Here is an 18,818-nt window from a genome sequence, read left to right on the forward strand (position 1 = left end):
CGCTGCCTTTGCGAATAACGCCCATTCGTCAATCACCCCCGGTGCCCGCGGGAATTGTGATGAGGCTGACTTGATCACCGCCGACCGTTGGGCCGTCTAAACAAGGAAACGCTGATGCAACCTGGGACAAATTAAAACGCAGTCCTCCGTCCAAATGCCTCCAGCCGTACGAATTGATGATGCTGTTCGCACTAAGCACCGTGCGGGGTCATCGTCACATCCCCGCTTTCAGCTGTCGGTGCCCACGCCCACGCCGTCTTCCCTGTCTCAAACCACCGACGCTCACTCACCAAAACTTCCTTCATAAACAACTCGTCACCACCACATATCCGACATAAAAAAATGGTGAGAAACTTATGCTCCGGTCGCCCGAGATGCTCGCATTTATGAAGCTGACCACGATGTCCAGGCTGCTGCTGGGTTGACTGAAGAGCAAAGGGCGCAATACAAGGAGGTCTTTGACCTGTTTGTGAGTTTCTCCCTCCCGCTTCCCCTTTCCATCAGGCTGGCGCCATGCCGAGCCTGATTTTTTTGGGCTGGCCTACGTCAACCTTCGACGACACCGGAGCTCCTCATTTTGCTAACTCGACCGCAGGACAAGGATGGGACCGGTCAGTGATAACACCCTTTTTCGAGCTGCGCGAGGTTGTTGCGCCCCCTTTTTCTGGACGACAGTCGGGAATTATTTTTTAAACTCGATCGAACCCTTTTTTTTTTCTTAAATCCGCTCGGGAACGGCGTGGCTTAGACCGTTCCATCTCATCTCGGATTTGCTGCAGTTCCCTTTTTGCTTTCTCATCCCAACCCCAAACTGACATTGTTTCTGCAGGTGACATCACCGCCCAGGAGCTGGGAGAGGTCATGAGGTCCCTGGGCCTGAATCCCAGCGACACGGAGTTGACGGACATGGTGAATGAGGTCGACGCGGACAACAACGGCACGATCGACTTCAATGGTAAGTTGTTCGGGTTGCATAGCATATGAAGCGTCCCGGAGCACTAACTCGACATGTGTAGAATTCCTCAACTTGATGGCGGTAAAGGTGCAGGTCGGTGACGCCGAGGAGGAGCTCAAGAACGCGTTCAAGGTATTCGACCGCGACGGCAGCGGCACCATCTCGGCCGAGGAGCTACGACACGTCCTGACCTCGCTGGGCGAGAACATGACCAAGGCCGAGATTGACGAGATGATCCAGATGGCCGACAAGAACGGCGATGGAACGATTGACTGTAAGGAGCACACTACCGATCCTGCCCCTTATGTTGTGTCTGCCCTCTTGGCATGATCCCGTGTTGTTTGGCAAGCGAGCGAGCTGACCGTCAATCAACAGATGATGAGTTTGCGTCTATTATGATGAAGGAGTGAAAACAAAAACTACGGGAAAGAGTCCTAGGCGGACCAGCTCTTGTTGATGATATCTTGAGTTTCGTTTCCTTGATGAAGGGTGTCTTTTCCCAGTCACCTCATACGGTATACAGGCAGGTAGAATGAATCTGCTTTACGTTGGACCCTCAGGTGGTCTATCTCTCAGCGATGGTTTCCTGGCGTTTCCAGCCCACGGTTTTTCCTTTCCTCAGTGAGAAAGTAAATGGCCCCTGCTGCATCGCGTTGGAGCCCGGCTCTGCGCTTACTCGGACGCCTTGCCACTTCCCAAATCGCTTTTGTTTCAACTGGATAGGTGGATCAGGAGATCAAGTGTATTAACGGGGTTGAGAACACCTGGTGAAGAAATGACAGTCCCGAAAGGCCCTCCGCCGCCCTAACAACCTCATCTTCTTCGCCCACAAGCGACCGGAGCTTTAGCAGCTGGTGTTACGATGATTGTCGAAGATATATTCAAGCTAGACAATCCATGTTCACAATATTGGTAGTGTCCATTTGATTGACACTGACGACCAGGCCGGGACAATTGTCCTGGCAGATCGGAATATGTTTCAGTAGAGTGGTCAGCGGGATGGATTACTCTGGATGATTTTCTCTCTTTCACCAGTATTGTTTTCAATGGGACTATTCAGCGACCCCAGGGAAACCACTGCAGCTGTGCGTGACGAACCAACTACGCCATGCGGAGATGTCCCGTCATGGAGATCAGCTAGGTGATGTGGGATCAGGGGGGTGGAGTACTCGGGAGAGAGGCGTCTATGGATTGGCCTCTTCTTGTGACATTTGGGTTCGTCTGTCCTTCACAGTTGACCTTCAAACAGGGGCTGTCGTTGGTTTGATTGCTTGTCTAATGCCGGGTCAAGCACGACCGGCGAACTTTCACTGCATTTTATTCTCCCCCCGGGAGGACGAGCTGACCATCCATGTTTAGGCTTAGTCGCCTAGAGGGAAATTGCAGTGTACAAACCGAATTTGAAGCTTCCGTAAACCACGATCATCGCAGTTTATTCTTCGCCCGAGGGGATATTAACATTTCACAACGTCAGATATATGACAGGCAAGGAAATGGCTATCTGTCCTCTCCGGGCCTAGAGGCGAATTTCAATGGACCCGTCTCCGGTTTGTGTCCTGGTCTACTTGAGGCTCTTGTGACGCGTGGAACAAGATACTACTTTGAGCTGAGGCGGCGTGAGGACTGATCCTGTTTGACCTCCGTTGGGCGACGAGAGCACCATCAACATGACCATGCCGGGTAGCTGCTGCCATTAGAATGCCGTCACCTTCAGCCATTGACCCCCTTTCGGCTGAACGCCAGGTTTATCGTCAACAAGCAAGAAAACGTGTATCCAGGGTGCCATCAGACTTTATTTATGGGTTACTCAAACTCAGAATCAGCCACAATCCACCATCCACCAGAATTCCTAAGACACCAGGGTTTCTACGAGTTCGTCATTGGACTTCAGCCAGACTGTTCAATACGCCAATCGTTGGAAGAGAAATGGATAGGGACAGACATGGCAACGAATAAAGGCTCGCAAAGGCAATCAGAGATGACCATTAGCGAGCGCATGGACATGTATATGTCAAAGGAAGTAAAGCAGACCCCGGTGCACGTAAGCGGATAAGGGAGACAACGGTTCTCTACACACATCAAAGAGACTGATACTTGTCTTCAGAAACGTCTCAACCGAATATGGTACGCTCATCACTCAATGACAGACAGCTCTTGTAGACCTAGACAGGACATGTCAGGCAGACGTACCTGAGTGCTGGAATCACTTGAATAAAGCATTCGGGTTGAAGGAGCCACGGTCAAAAAATCTCAATCCGCCTCAAAGAGCAGGAAAGGATAAGAATCGAGCCTGGCTTGCATAACAAAGCAAAAGAGGATGATTTCGCCCGGACTTGAACCGGAGACCTTCAGTGTGTTAGACTGACGTGATAACCAACTACACCACGAAACCATTGATAGATAAATGTAACACCTGTAAAGGTAACTATAATTTGCAAGATCCGCCCATCCCGCCGTGCCAGCATATCTATAGCACACATACGAGCGAGCTGCTGTATTGAGAACCCGTCGGCAGCGAAGCCCAACACATCTTCCTCTTCCCTCCAGTCAATGCAGCAGCCGTTCCTCCCTCAACGCCCAGCCCCACTTCGTTCCCGCCCATCGTAAAAAAAATCGCAACTGCACTTTCCCATCTGCATTTTTTCAGTCGGACCCCACCATCGACCTCAGAGCCGCAGCCCCACCAAGCCGGCGCGGGACGTGCCCCCTCCAGAACGTCTATAAAATCTCGTCGACCGCGCCGTCCTTTCACCTTTTCTCTTCTTCTTTTCTTCATGTCGACAATACTTCAGTATGTCTCACCCCCTACCTGCACACCAGAACCCTTCGCTAACCACCGCCAAACAGGAGAATCATTTCTATAGTATTCGACCTATTCTTGGTTCCCTAAAAGAGCCACAGATCCCACCCTGGTTGATGAGTTGTATCCTCGACACCCTAGAGTGAAGAACTTCTGGTTGCTCTCGACCCATCCGAAAGGATGGCGGTCTCGGACTCGTTTCTGAGGCTGTATAGAGAGCGGTGATGATCTCGTCCCTGTCTGCGGTCTTGCCCTTGGGCGCGCGGGCAGGGTGGGTGTCGATGGACGTCTGACAGGCGTGTCTTTTTTTCCCTTTTTTTCATTGCGGGCTGGAGCTTGACTCTGGTCGTGAAGAAGAAATTTTTGTGTGGGGATGGGCTTGAGAATTTCAGCCGCCCTGGACTTCATATCCATCCCAAATAGTGAAGTTTTTTTTTTCATTAGTGGAAGTAATGCAGTGTGCCCATATACATCTATGGATCGTCTTTCTGCATAGCGCAATTTGGATCTTCAACCCATTGATCACCTTGATAACTTCCCAGTGGGACCATCCTGAGGCATTGAAATACACGCAGAGTATCACAGTGAGGCTTATTAAAGTGAAGGTCATATCCAATCGTATTCATGCGCCCAATCCCAATAACCACTCTGTTGATATACAACCAGGCCAAATGCTATAAAATACAAGTCCATCGCGGTGTGCCCATTTACTCGGCAACCCAGACGGCACTCATGCCCATACCGGTACCGATACACATGGAAGTGTTACCAATCTTCTTGCCCGTGCGCTTAAGCTCGTACAGCAGGGTGGAGACCTGTCGCGCGCCAGTACAGCCCAGAGGGTGGCCAAAAGCGATGGCACCGCCCTTGGGGTTGACCTTCTCGAACGGAATGCCGAGCTGCTCGGCGCTCCACAAGCACTGGGAAGCGAACGCCTCGTTGATCTCGTAAATGTCGACGTCCTCGGTGGCGATGCCAGCGAGGGCGTTGGCCTTGGGGATGGCCTTGGCAGGACCCTGTCCCATCAACAAGGGCGGCAGACCAACAATGGCAGCCGACACGAACTTGCCGAGGATGGGCTGGCCGAGACGCTCGGCGGTGGAGCGCTTCATGAAGAGAACGGCAGCGGCACCGTCGGAAACCTGAGAAGCGTTACCGGCGTGGATGCTTCCATCCTTGGCGAAGGCAGGCTTGATCTTGCCCAGGGACTCGGCGGTGACGCCAGCGCGGACACCGTCATCCTTTGCGACGGTGATCTCCTTGGTCTCGCCGGTCTTGGGGTCCTCCCACTTGACGGTGAGAGGAGCAATCTCCTGGTCAAAGAGGCCCTCCGCCTGGGCCTTTGCAGCCTTGGCGTAGGAGGAGGCGGCGAAAGCATCCTGCTTGGTGCGGGCAATACCGAGGTCACGGGCCATGTCCTCAGAGAGAACACCCATAGGGACCTTGCAGTTAGCGGCCTGGGGGGTGTTCTCAAGCTGCTCGGAGAATTCGGAGACGGCGCCAGGGCTGGAGAATCATCAGTTAGCTTCTGGAAATTGTGGCAATCCAGATGTGAACCTACCCGTATTGCGTGGACATGCTCTCGACACCAGCGCCAATGCCGATCTCGATCATGCCGGTCTTGATCTGGTTGATGACGTCGACGCAAGCCTGGAGACCAGAAGAGCACTGGCGGTTGAGGGTGCGGACGGCAGTGGTCTCGGGGAAGCCAGCGACGAGGGCAGCGGCGCGCATCTCGGTAGCACCACCGCCGGGGGCAAGGACGGTGCCGACGGCGATATCCTCGACCAGGGCAGGGTCGATCTTGGAGCGCTCAAGGAGGGCCTTGAAGGCGCCGGCGACGAGGTCGGCAGCCTGGGTGTCCTTGAAGCCACCCTTGCCACCCTTTGTGAAGGCTGTTCGGAGAGCTGCGGTGACGACGACCTGGGGAGGAGAGGATTGTTAGAGAGGCTTATCATCTGCAGGTACCGAGATGCGGGAGCTTACATCGTCGGCGTTCTTCTGGAGGAGCTTCTCCTTGTTGCTGCCGCTGGAGAACTGGCCTCCCAACTGAGTCAATCTCTCGAGGGCTGTTCAAACATCACCGTTAGCATTGCAGGCAATCATCGGGAAGCCAATGCAAGCTACTCACCACCCATTTTGTGTAGATGTGAAGCTTTAAAGATTGGTGGATATAGTCAACAAAGAGGTGCTGGGGATGTGATGGTATGCAGCGGTAGATGGGAGAGGATAAGTATGTAAAGGATAAGGAAAAGGTCTACGACGGGGACTAGGTATGGGTCGGATCTCAGATTGGCAGACGAGCCTCGGATGTTCAGAGCAGGCGTGACAAAGGAGCCGCGACGTAGTGGCAGTTCGAGAAAACAGCGGTGCTGGGGGCCATGGGCGCTGATGTCAGCTGGGGTATCTGCAATTCCGACCGAGGCATTCCCAAAGGCCACACCGCATTGGTGCGAAACGACCAAAGTTGGGGAGGACCCGCTTAACCCGCACGCGCTAGCACTGACGGGACGCTGGAAGCTTTCACATGCCACTTTTCTGGCATGCTTTCTGCTGCGATTCATGCTGTACCTTACGGAGTACCTCACTCAGTGCAGTGTGCTGCTGCTGCCGCCGCTGCAACAGCTCCACTGGGCTTGCCTTTGCCTCCGCATCCCCCATACCTTACCTACCTTAGTATACTGCGACCTTCGTTGCGGGGGAGGACGACGCTATTGGACGTCGCTGAAGGAACGCTGCCGAGACATCGCAAAGGTCAATGGTCTGCGTCACAAGCCTCTGCACCTAATCTCCAACTCTAGCTTTTTTTTTTTTTCTCGTCACGGGACACTCGATTAGAAGTCTGACATAAAATCCCCGAGCTGGAATAATAATCACGGTGAGCAAAACATGTGGCTGGATTAGACCGACCTCCCGCCTTCACCTCGCAAAACTGCGGCCGGTGCTTTGTCTGCTGCAATTCCGACCGAGTGGGACACGTGTTTGCTTGGCTTGGAAGATTGTTAGATCCGTGTATGGGGTTACCCCGTGTTTTCCGTCATTTTCCCATGTGAAGATGCGCCGCGAGTCAACAGCCTACGCCAATAGGAAGCGGCCGCTGCAAGAATGTCGCCCACAAGGTCAGGACATTGCCGCAGATGGATGACCATGTTGTGTGTACAGGTACAGTCTTTACGTCGAGACATGACGTCGTTAAGAATTTAAGAAATCATCGTGAGCAATAGTACAGACGTCATTCTACAGATCTATCATCGTGGCCCGTCGTGGAGGACCTCTACAACTTCGCTACCGGCTGGATGAGCGACAACCTCTCCTTCAGCGCCGCCTCGGCCTCTTTCTCTATCCTGGGCACCAAGTCCTTGACCGAGGGGATATCGTGAATCAATCCGATGACCTGACCGGCTGTCCAGACCTATGTTGTCCCATGTTAGCCATTGTTCTGTATGCAAGTCGCGCGTGAAAACACTTACGCCGTAGTCCGGATCACCGGTGATGAACACCTCCTTCCCGCGCTTTCCGCTGACCAGCGGCGCGATCTCGGAGAACTCGCCCGAGGTGCTCTCCTGCTCGACCTTGATCGCCTCCTCCGTGACCTTGTTACGGTACAGACGCGTCGTGTTCCTCCACCGCCTCAGCAGCAGCGCCGTGTCCGTCTCCTGCGCCTTGACAATCTCCTCCTTGATCTTGTGGTGGATCGGCGCCTCCAGCGTGCACATGAAGCGCGTGCCCATGTTGATGCCGCACGCGCCCAGGCACAGCGCCGCCGCGAGCCCCTCGCCGTCCGCGAAGCCGCCGCTCGCGATGAACGGCACCTTGAGCGACTGCCGCGCGCGCGACAGCAGGATGAAGTTGGTGATGTCCGACTCGCCCACGTGGCCCGCGCACTCGAAGCCGTCGATGCTGAGGAAATCGACGCCCAGCTTCACGGCGCTCTGCGCGTGCCGGATCGTCGTGCACTTGTGCAGGATCGTGACGCCCGCCGCCTTGAGCTGCTTGATGACGGGCCCGGGCGAGTTGCCGGCCGTCTCGACGATGCGGATGCCCTCGTCGATGACGACCTGCGCGTAGGCGCCGTAGTCCGGAGGCACGAGCGCCGGCAGGAGGGTGATGTTGACGGCGAAGGGGTACTTCGTGAGGGTCTTGCAGCGGCGGATCTCCTTGCGCAGGTCTTCGGGGGTCGGGAAGATGAGGGCGGTGATGATTCCCAGGGCGCCGGCGTTGGAGACGGCCGAGGCGAGGTCGGCTGTACCGACGTGCTGCATGCCTCCCTGGACGATGGGTACTGTCGAGGAGAAAGAGAGCGTGTCAGCGCGGTCGGGTTCTCATCCAAGTGGTGGCCTGAAATGCATTGTGACGCTCGCTCTGATGTGTTGTGCATTCCCACACCTACACCCAATCCTCTGCCATCATCTATCTCGAGTCTTGACGTACCTTTGATACCCAACCGTCGGGTCAGCTCAGTGTTGAAAGGCATGGCTGGGCGACTGTTTTGCGGGCACGTTCTCGGATCTCTATTTTCTGTGTAACACACACAACGCACACAAATGACGGATCTAAGAGGGATGCGGGAAAGGAGGAAACAAGAGCTACGCGCTTTCTAGACTACGTGGTGTAGGAAACAGGTTGAGCCAGCGCAATAAAAGTAGAGGCGCAGCGATTCTGACGGCAGTCTAGCTGACTCGGTCCGGCCGTGGACGAAGACCAGAAGACGCCCAGCCCCGGTCGGTCGCTTGTGGGGTACCGAGGTAACTCGGCCTCCACCATTTCCCCCGCGTCTCCAGGCCATTTATTGATTAGACAGCACCTGAATGAGCTGGGGTAATTAGGGGGGAAAGGTCGTCTCACATGGCCACCACAACATTCCGTCCACGGGACTGTTTCCGTGGACAGCTGGCTTGACCCTTGGACGCCGGTTGACAATCTGATATGCGGCAACCGTTCTGACAGAGAATGGCCATGGGAGGGTCGCACGAGAGTCTTCATAACTACCACGAAGTATGTGCACTGCAGCTTATTCCTGTTTTCTCTCACTCAGGACACCCTCAACCGTGTCAGTGCTGACGCTGTGCTCCCCTCCATCACCAGCCGACCTTTGATTCCCACCCTTGACACCACAACCCGGCCTTCTTGGTACCCGATTGCCAGTTGGCCGAGGCCTCGTCGGTTGGACGACAGGCGCTCTCTGCCATCGCCCCATCTGGCCCCGATCTGGCGGCTCCTTGATGCTTGAGTGGCACAGCGTTCAGGTTGCGCGACGCGGACCCGACGTCAAGGGACGTCATCTGGCACTGGCTTCCGGTCATGGGCTTCTGCGACTCGTATTCTATTCTGCGCAGGACCACTGCCCGATGCCAGCGCCGTGATACGGATCCGGCCGTCGGCGGGCCACGGTGGGCCACACGGCCGAGCCGGAGCGCCCCTGAATAGAAGCCCAAGTGCAACCCTGGAGCGGGCGAATGGGGCCCGACATGTTCGTCATACGCGGCAGGCCCACCGCAGCGGGAGCGGAGATTTCTCATGGAACAACACTGGACTGGACTCTCGGGCTGCGATCCGCTTCAAAGTGACCTGCGTGCCCTGCACCGGGTTCGAGTGTAGTGAGTCCGGCAGGCTGCAATAATTCCACACTTATGCATCCTTCCTCATTGAGAAGTGCCTTCTGGGACCGTCTAATCTCCACCCTGGCGGTGTCCGTTGGGCCTCTGGAGCTGGGTCTTGCTGCAGGTCATGCCAACGCCCGGAAGACGTTCGCCATGGATACAATCAACATGGGGCTGGCTGGGCCTTTCTTGCTTTTTCCCGCTGGACGTTGTATTACTCCTCATCTTAATGTGGCCTTGGCACCTACGTCGCAGAAGTCGTCGTTCTTGATGTCGATCTTTCCATCGCGTAGCCCTGATCGACTTGCAGCATCGACCGACGTGCGAAATCGGATCGCAAAACACAAATCTTTTGGGCCATCTGCGAGGACCCTGGACATAGGCGTGTCACCGGGTGCGCATGTAACAGCCAGAAAGTTGTAACTCCATTCCGTGAGGTCATTGCCATAATTGTGTGGCGCGGTTGACGTGATGACCCGCATCAATACACGAAACTGGCGACAACACATCTCCCTGAACATCGAGAGCCCTTGGGAACGTTGGCCTGAACCGCCTCACATTTCTACTCGTGCCTGGGCATTGCCCCTGGAGGACCTGGCCCTTTCAAAGCGATCGATACGACCAACAGCTCGTTGGCAATTTTGCGGGCGATGGCATGCAGAGAAGCCAGAGAACAACTCCACATGGATCCAAAGCAGGGCTTGTGGAAGCGGCCGGCCGATACAAGACAGATGATGTGGCAAACACAGCCAAGGCGTGTTTTTCTTCTGCTAGCGACACGTAGGTCATTAGAAAGAAATAAGGTGCGGATGAGGTGCTGTGCAAATCGGTGGCATCCTTGCTCCGGAAGTCTTCATACGGCTGCCCGTCTGCAATTCTGGCAGGGTCTGGCGAGACACGAGCGGGAGATGTACATTTGACGCCGGCTTCTTACATCAGAAACGGCCTAGCTGCCGTTGCTGCGTTGGCCGCCTCGCAGGGCAGGGCATGGCGCCCAAGGATTGACAAGCAACCGCGCGAGGCCGGTCGAGTTGCTGGCGTTGCTTGACTTGCTCCCTAACAACTTTCGGCACCTGTCAGACCAACTCGTCAGTCTCGATCATGCGCTGTTACGCGATTGTCGATGATGCTAGCGAGCAAGTCGGGGATGGTCGGGTATGCAGGCTCCGCCGAGACACGCAGCCTCCTGCAGTAGCGAGTCCCCCATCTTTGGCTGTTGAAAGTCAGGCTCTTGTCATGCAGAAGCAGGCATCATTTGACTGTATGTACCTCTGGTGGGAACTCATCCGTGCCGAACGGAAGAAATATCATGAAAAAAAGAAATGTTGTAACCGTTGTTCGTCACGAGGACAGCAGATAGGCTTGAAGTAGTCAAGGGTCGCTCGGATTTTGAGATTATTATGGTCGGTTCGATATCCCGTTTGCCATTGGCTCCGCCACCTGTGTGTAACTCGGGCGGGGATAATGGCCTTTGTCTATTGCTGCAAAAAAGGCAAACATGTATGGCGACGGGATGGAACGTGGGCAGATGCGATATGTAATCTGGAGTTGCCGGATTGCTGCTGGCCGCTTTTCTCCACCTCCCGTCCATGTGCTGAATGCTCTCGTCCTCTGTGTGCGTGTCAACTTCGCTTCTGATATCTCCATTTCAAAAATAGGACCGCCCTAAAAGACTTAGCCGACGGCAAAGATGGCGCAAAGATTTAGGTTGTTGCCGTAGCTGCGGCAGATGTTAAACTGCCAGGGGATAGATACTGGTGTTCTTTGCTGTCGCCAGTCTCCAATGGACTTACACGGATGGCACGTCTGCAAAACTTCCGACGGCATGTCCAAGCGTCGACATTGGAGTGACAACCAGTGTGATAGGGCCGATAGAGACACGTCGGAGCGTCTCTCTTTGGAGGAAACGTATCTTTCCACTACCTACTTGGTAGCATGTTTTGGGAGGTGAAGAGGGGACCAAAGAAAGGAGACAGAGGATATGGTAGGTCCGGGGGATGTTGGAAACGGTCCCGACGGGTTGGTCAAGCAGGCCGGGCAGTCCAGTCGACCAGATGGACCCTTGTTCTGTTGCTTAGGCGGTCCTGCACTCTTCTGCAAAGTCAATCCCAGTTCCTGCTCCTAGTCAGGGCCCGGCCAGGGCTAAACGCCGATCCGCGAGCAAACATTGGGGCGGATCGGTACAGCCGAGTTGCGAGATGGCCTTCCATTTGGTCGAGGTGTTGCCGGCCAGAGAGGTGTTCATGTTCATTTCAACCACTCTAGTCTATTCCGAAGTCCCAGTGTCGGCAGCCGTTGGATTGCGTGACGGCAGCGGCTTTGTTGGTGTAGCGCGAGGGCGGCAGAGACCCTGCGACAGGCGCAGGAGAAGAGGACGTGAGGTCGCATTTGAGTACAGAGCGGTGACGAAGATCAGGAACGAGCAAGAGATTTTTTAAGTTCAGCGACCGGGACAGGGTCAGAAACCTCGCCCTGCCACCTGGGCGTAAGCTTAGGTTGCGTTGCTTGAGCTTGAGCCTGAGCCTTGAGCCTTGAGCTCCGGGGCAAGGGAAGGATGGTCACGTCGCCCTGAGGCAAGGCAGAGACAGGACAGGACAGCCAGCTCAAGACAGGATGGAACCCAACACCCTTGGCCCCTGTCTAACGCCCTGGCATAGCATGGCTGCCACCTGAACACCTCCTGAAGCGTGGGAAGGAACAAGGCGGCGATCATGGCTACCGGGTCCGTCTTTTCTTTCTTTTCCCTTCCCTTCCATTCCCTTCCCAGGCACTGCAGACCCTCCCGACATGCAAAGTTGACGACGGGAAGGCACTATCGTTGCAACCCGAACACGGTGCACCGCGCTGCACACATTGGCTGACACAGTCTTGGGCTGTTGCAGCATCCGTACAGTCAGTCAGTCGCCTGCCATTGCCCGGCTTGCCCCCCCCCCNCCCCCATGCTTCATGCTTGATGCCTCCATACTCCCTCCATCGTTCGCCGTTGACGGCCGCCCAGAGCAGCAGGTGCTCCATGCCCCCCTGGTTGATGATAACCTCATCACGTCAATGACTCTGGTGCCCCGGGCTTGGAATTGTGCTCCAACACCCCGTCTCTGTCTCTCACCGCATCGTTGGTCACGTTGCCACTGTACATTGCGCATTGCATATGGCATCGACGCTGATACCGATAACGAAAAGTCTCATTCCCGGGGCCCGAACACTTGCTTCCGCCCTCGCCGCGGAGTCACATTCTCTCCCCACGTTTCCCGCCGACAGGAAACTCTAACAGACGCACTCGAAAAGACGGTGAAGATGATGGGACTCCACGAAGGAGGAGCAGAGGAGCAGAGCACAGCCAGCCCAGAGGGAACGATCAACACACTAACAACGAAGAAGCCAAAGCTTCGCTTCGTTGTGGACGGACTTCCCGTATTGCAAGTTGAACTTTCACGACGTTAGCCTGCCGATAGTGGGGGAGAGACGAAGGACGGTGATGGCAAAGCCGAGCGAAAACACCACAAGCCGTATCCGTAGTCCCGCCGCCTGGTGCCAGGACAAGGGCAGCTTTTGCAGGTCCACTTTCCAGCTGCCAGTACTGCGTATCCGTACCCGTACATACATACATACCTTACGCAGTACAGACACTGCTCTTTTCAACGCCGACCAGCCCCGGCTTCCCGGTTCCATCACCCCCCTTTTCCTGTTCCCTTCGTTTCGGGGAAGCATGACGGTTCCTTAGCACAGGAAGCTAAGAGCAGAGGGACCCTCCGGCTGGAGCTCTTTTCATCCCCGATGCCACCAACGGACCACCAGAGGCCACCAAGGCCGCCAATGCCACTTTGCTACATGCCTAGGCATGCAGTAAGGTACACTACGGGCCAACTTTGACGGCCGCTGCAAGCTGGACGGGCCACACATCCACCAGCATGCGGCCGAGACTGTATTCGTACACAGGTACGGTACAGATATGGAGACCTTACGCAGGATTCGTAGGTGGTGGGGGAACTGCGCAGCCGCAGCTACCTGTGTGAGCAGCAAGCTGTAGGCTGTCCATAGCTCTGCATTTCCGCACGTTAGCTGCACCAGAGCTGCGTTCGCTCAAGCCCGCCCGCCGCCTGTCAGTCTGGCCGATCCCGTCCGTCCTACGGCTGCACTGCGGCGACAACGAACCGGCAACTCACGACAGCAGCCCTCAGCCCAAGTCAAGTCCCCCAAGTCCCTGATCTGCTCTAAGCCCGAACCAGTGAGCTTAGCTGTTCATATGAGACCCAGCCAAACAGCCGCACGTACCTTGCCTTGCGGGATCCCTTACGAGAGGTACTTTGCCTGTCCTTGCTGTCGACAAAGCAGCTGTCGTTCATCCGGAACATGGATGATGGGTCGACTTGCAGTTGAGCAGTCAGCGAGCACCAACTAATAGTAGCACAATTCAAGCACAACTACCGCTGGCAACTACATGCCTTACACTACTTCGCCTGTTGGTCTCGACAACTACCGAGCCACCGAGATAGATGTTGCGACAATTTTCACAATTCGCCGCCTTATCCACCTGCATCAATCAGCATTCGCGAACAGCACAATCACTCGCAGCAGCAGCGTCAGCGTCAGCATCGGCATCATCTGTGGTCTGGCCATATCTGCACCGCACCGCGTATGGCATGTATGCTCTTCCATACCTTGATACCGTCAGGTACAGTCCCACGCCTTGCCCGGCCTGGCCTTGCCCTGCTTTGCCTTGCCCTGCCCTGATCTTCTGCCTCACCCCACCCCAAATGACGATGAGGAGCGAGTGCTGCCCGATCCCACCCCTTTCGCTCCCCCCTCTCCCCTCACGCTCTAAACCACTTCAGTATCGTGGTACATGCATCACTTGCCTGTGGCCTTCTGCCCCCCGCCCTTTCCTGCCGCATCGCGTCGAATCGACGTGGCTCGACGGCCTTTTCTCGCCTTCTCCCCTGCCCAAGAGTGACATACTTTAACAACGTCAGTCCATCTTCGTGAGGATGGTCTCGATGAGGCCCAAATCTTCTTGACCGAGTTTCCTTCAACTGCCAGATTATGGAGGCGACACCATCACCCTACCCAACCACCGCCTGCTTAGCACTACCACCCCGGCCCGTTTCGCTTCACCGGCTGGCGGAGTTGATGCCGCCGCTGAGGGGTCCCGGCGTTATTAGCCCAAACCCCCAGACAGAAACCCATTCCCGCGTACCACTTGCTTGCTGCGCGCCTCGTCAAGTACACACAGTTGCTTGCTACATTGCTAGAGCTCAAAGCTATGCTGTGGATGGATTCTGCTGCCCCGGTGCGTGCGTGAGTGCCCAGTGCTCCTTGTTCCTCTCTCAGAGTCCCGTGCCCAGAATTGTCCGCCGCCGCCCTCCTGTTAGCTCGATTGCCCAATTGTAGCTGGTGCGTTGTCTGATGTCAATGCTATTCTTGTTGTGGTTGTCGAGACCCTGTCTTGCCTTACCTCATCTCAGCTAACTTACCACTTGCATCCCGATTCCCCGTACCTGATCTTCCTTACCTTACGTATGTACCGGGCCAAGTGCCATGACATGCCAGCCCTGGCTTCGAATAGCATGGGTTTGGTCGAAGCGTTGGATGCGTGGCCGTGGTGCCATCGCAGCCCATTACACCCAGCCAGCCCTTCCAGACTGCCAGCCTCGTTGCTTTCCTTATCCATACTCCCTTTCCTTGTGCACCCACTCGCTTTTTCATTCGCCGGCTGCTCCCATGCTCGCCCTGCCTGCATCTGCCTTTGCATCTGCCTCTGTCTCTGCCTATTCCATTGCTGGCTAGCATTCATCTCCACGAAGTCGGGGTACCATGTAGCACGCCTGGGCACGGTATCTGTATCTCGGTACACAGATAACTGCTAACTCACTTCACATCCTTACGGATATATGGTACGAATACCTATTCGTACATACAGATGCTCCATGCCCGTACATCCAGGCTCAGGCTGTATGCATCCGCCATCCGTAACCTTCACTCTGTCTGTCTCTCTCCCTTTCTCGGCTCGAGATTCCAGTCTTGCCCCTGGTCAGCTCGCACCCTGCCTTTGCCCACCGTTTGCCCTTTGCCTTCCCTTGTTGTCTTCGTCGCCCTCCATTCGCCTGTCCGGTCCGCCCACGCCCACGCCCCTCCCCAGTCTTTCCATGTACGGGCCCTTGTCTTTGCGGCTTGAAGCTCCCCAATCATTTCCCTCTCCCACCCCGACGGGTCGGCACTCCACGCCAGCTCTGTTTGGCCTTGGGCCCCCCCGGGCGCCGGGTAAGGGAGCCTGGCAAAGCCAATTCCCAATCAGCTGCTGGCTCAGAGCTGCGGCCATTGCCCATCTCCCTCCAGAGGCATTCACCTTACCTACGACATGGAGCTATTCCATCTTGTCTCAAGTCCCCCCAAGCCCATGTTTCCCAGCTGCGTGTTCATCAACTCATGGATGTCGGCACCCATGTACCGCTAAACCACGCGGGGGCGTTAGGGAGTCAGGGTATGTCTCCGAGGGGTGTGAAAAAAGAAAAGTGAGAAAGGAAGGGGGAGGGAAAATCGAAGGAAACCAGACCAAAAAAAAAGGGACCAAAAAATAACGAGAAAAAAAAAGATGACGCTAAGGATCCAAGTTTATCACGACGTTCTGCCGGCCCAGTACGGTACCACACTCCCCACGTCCGCGTCTGGCCCGTGGTCTGGCATCAGACGAAGCAGAAGCACTCACACCCAAGTGGCACACCCCTCCTCTTCCTCGCCGCCGCCGCCGCAGCTGCTGCTGCTGCTGCTCATCAGAGACAAGTACTAGGGCATGGAGAAAAAGAAACGACACAGGAAAGGACGCGGTCCTGCCGTACCAAACCCAAACGGCACTGGGACGTGATGTTGTGTCGTTACTTCTTTGGATCATGCCCGTTTCCTCTTCCTTTTCCTTTTCTTCTCCCACCTCTACCCATCCCAAGATGCAGCATGCCGTAGGGTACCAGCCCAACTGATCCCTTACCCGTCCTCCCCGTCGTCTGCTATTTGTTGTGCAAACAATTCCTTGCCTCTCCAGACGGCATCTAGCTAATCTTGTTCTGCCACATCATAATCTTTCCACCCCAATGGGAATATCCCCATCTGTATCACGGCCTAGCTGGAACCGAGTATAAGATCGACCGAGTTTCGCTTTAGATTTCCTCGAGATAACTACGATTCCAACCGACTCAAACACACACATCACATCAAAGCACCCACCACCACCACCTCCTCTTCGACAAACAACCCTTAGGGACTTGAGAGCTTTCCCATTGTCACTTCAACATTACACTACATGTACTCCAACGCTTCTTACTCGTCCGCCGCCACCATGTCTGCCTCCTCGTACAACAGTCAAGCGGGAACATGGCAGGAGCGTCTGGAAGGTAGGGCGCCACCACATCCCACCAAAGAAAAGCATCATGAAGCTAAAGCCAGGGACTCGCAGACGCCTGCCGCGAGGCAAACATTCTCCCACCGGTATTCCAGATCGTTTCTGATCGACGTGGTAAGCTCTGTCCCCCGAGAGAAAAAGCGCACACGCACTTGTCGTCCGTCGGTGTAACTAACGGTTCGTCCCCCCTCGTCACAGGCGGCCGTACCGCCTGGTCCAGCCGAGTCACCGTCCACGGACGCACCCTCTCCGCACGATTTTGGTACGACGGCAAGAACCTCAACAATGCGAAAGAAGATGCCGCCGAAATGGCACTCAACTACCTCACTGGATCGAACCCCAGCTCGCCAGCCAACAGCAGAGGAAGCTGATGAGCAATCGGCACCACAGGATGAGGGAAGAAAAAGGCGTGCGGGAACAATACCGAGAACCTTCTGGGCAGCGAAACGACACCATAACGAGCGAGCATCCCACCCTCGAGCGGCGCACAACACACGACACACTCACATCTTGACTTTTTTCTCCGACACATTTGTTTTCTTGCTTCCCCCGATCCATTATTCTGCTGTTCACTTGTACGAATACACCCGGAGTTAGGATTGGGAGACACCGGCCATTGCCACACGGCAGAAAGGGAACACCATGGATATCGGCGTACAACTTACATTTCTACCAACACTCAATTGGGGCCCCCGACACGGAAACATCACCAGGTGTTGCGCTGGCTGGGAAAGAAAAGACCGGCGCAGAATCGCAGTATTGAGAAGACCAACACGAGCAGGGGGGCCGGTTTCTCCCCTCTGCATCGTCATTGAGTCTCAAGCTTCCTTCCATTTTCTTTTCTTTTCTCGCCCGCCCCCCACCTCTTTATCTTATTTCTTTGGAACAGGGACTTTGGAGAAGAAACTCCGACACGAGACAGAACCTTGGCGAAACAGGACCGGCAGACAGTCGACGGTCACTAGGGCGACTTTTTTTGGGACAGGAGAGCAGGAGCGAGGAGGGGTGCTATGAGGCGCTTGCTGCCCTTGCTAGTAATTTGTGTGTTGCAATTTGGAAAATTTTGTTTTTTCCTTGCCTTGGGAGCGGCGTTATTGGAGAAAAGCAACTATGGGGGACAAGGGGGATGATAGTGGGAATTGAAAGCTAAAAAAGATTCATGTCGATCGAGGTGGCAGCCATGCCTTTTTCCCTCAATTGCAATGTCTCGTGAGAACCAACAAGGGGGAATCCAGTCCTTTTTTTGGTTTGTTTCTTTTTGTCATTCTCGCACTTCTACTGCTTGAGAGTGCTCGGTATCCACTTCTTCCCACTGCAACCTGCATCTGCATAGAACCTCGGATTTCCCGCCGTTATCACGGAACAAATCATGGAAGCTTTCGTTTTATTTTCTCGTAAGGGGGCCTCATGCAAAATCGAACTGGTGAGGTGGCTTGTGGGATGACGGTATGCTTGCCCGACGCGGCTGGAGAACTTTAGGGGATTAAAAAGGGCAACTGAAGGGGGCGTGTCGATTGGCATGGCCAGGGCGAGAGGCGTCTCTGCTTGAGCGCAGACCACCGCTGACCCTTTCCCCCCACGATGACATCTTCTGGTGCTACTATCACCAATGCAGGAGGTGGAAGCGGCGTTCGGCGCATTGAGCGAGAGAGAGAGAGAGAGAGAGAGAGACTGAGTGAGTGAGTAAATGAAAAACCCCCCTGGCAGGAGGGAGGGACAGAGCTAGGGAGTCTGCTAACAACGGGACGGCGGTAGATCCCACACCCCTCCGCCCAGCCCAACCCGTCCGCCCAGGTTGCAGTGCTGTCAGCAGGTACCCAAAGTGCCAAAGTCCTAAAATCCAGTCCAGCCAGCCCAGCGAGCCGTGTGGGTTTGAGAGCACATAGTGTGTTGAGTTGAATCAGCTGCTTTTTAGCTTGGCTAGCGCAGGGCCGGCATGGGAATGTCAATCCGGGGATCTTCGTCGGGTTTAAGAGAAAAAAAAAAAAGGGAGCAAATCTCGTTGGTCAAAAGAAGTAGTATTGTTAGCTCTTTCCCCCCCTTTGGAGACAGGGAAACGTTGCAACATGAGCA

The 18,818-nt window shown here is 55.2% G+C and overlaps 4 protein-coding genes across 4 annotated transcripts; 2 read left to right on the top strand and 2 right to left on the bottom strand.

Moving 5' to 3' along the window:
* Positions 1 to 342: 342 nt before the first annotated feature.
* GCG54_00014814 (Calmodulin) lies at positions 343 to 1,285 on the top strand (the record flags this gene model as incomplete). Its single annotated transcript, XM_045414635.1, has 5 exons — positions 343 to 345; positions 410 to 469; positions 596 to 611; positions 830 to 955; positions 1,017 to 1,285. 5 exons carry the CDS (start codon positions 343 to 345, stop codon positions 1,283 to 1,285), a joined length of 474 nt encoding a protein of 157 aa, XP_045260757.1.
* A 3,177-nt stretch (positions 1,286 to 4,462) lies between these two features.
* Positions 4,463 to 5,893, bottom strand: GCG54_00014815 (3-ketoacyl-CoA thiolase peroxisomal; the record flags this gene model as incomplete). Its single annotated transcript, XM_045414636.1, has 4 exons — positions 4,463 to 5,261; positions 5,317 to 5,678; positions 5,742 to 5,824; positions 5,887 to 5,893. The coding sequence occupies 4 exons, from the start codon at positions 5,891 to 5,893 to the stop codon at positions 4,463 to 4,465; spliced, it is 1,251 nt and encodes a 416-aa protein (XP_045260758.1).
* A 1,136-nt stretch (positions 5,894 to 7,029) lies between these two features.
* GCG54_00014816 (Nitronate monooxygenase) lies at positions 7,030 to 8,229 on the bottom strand (the record flags this gene model as incomplete). The annotated part of the gene is made up of 3 exons (XM_045414637.1): positions 7,030 to 7,167; positions 7,226 to 8,037; positions 8,187 to 8,229. The coding sequence occupies 3 exons, from the start codon at positions 8,227 to 8,229 to the stop codon at positions 7,030 to 7,032; spliced, it is 993 nt and encodes a 330-aa protein (XP_045260759.1).
* Positions 8,230 to 16,682: 8,453 nt separating this feature from the next.
* Positions 16,683 to 17,116, top strand: GCG54_00014817 (uncharacterized protein; the record flags this gene model as incomplete). Its single annotated transcript, XM_045414638.1, has 2 exons — positions 16,683 to 16,737; positions 16,800 to 17,116. The coding sequence occupies 2 exons, from the start codon at positions 16,683 to 16,685 to the stop codon at positions 17,114 to 17,116; spliced, it is 372 nt and encodes a 123-aa protein (XP_045260760.1).
* Positions 17,117 to 18,818: the final 1,702 nt, after the last annotated feature.

This window comes from Colletotrichum gloeosporioides (genome assembly GCF_011800055.1).
Source record: "Colletotrichum gloeosporioides strain Lc1 chromosome Unknown consensus_66, whole genome shotgun sequence".
NCBI lineage: Eukaryota > Fungi > Ascomycota > Sordariomycetes > Glomerellales > Glomerellaceae > Colletotrichum > Colletotrichum gloeosporioides.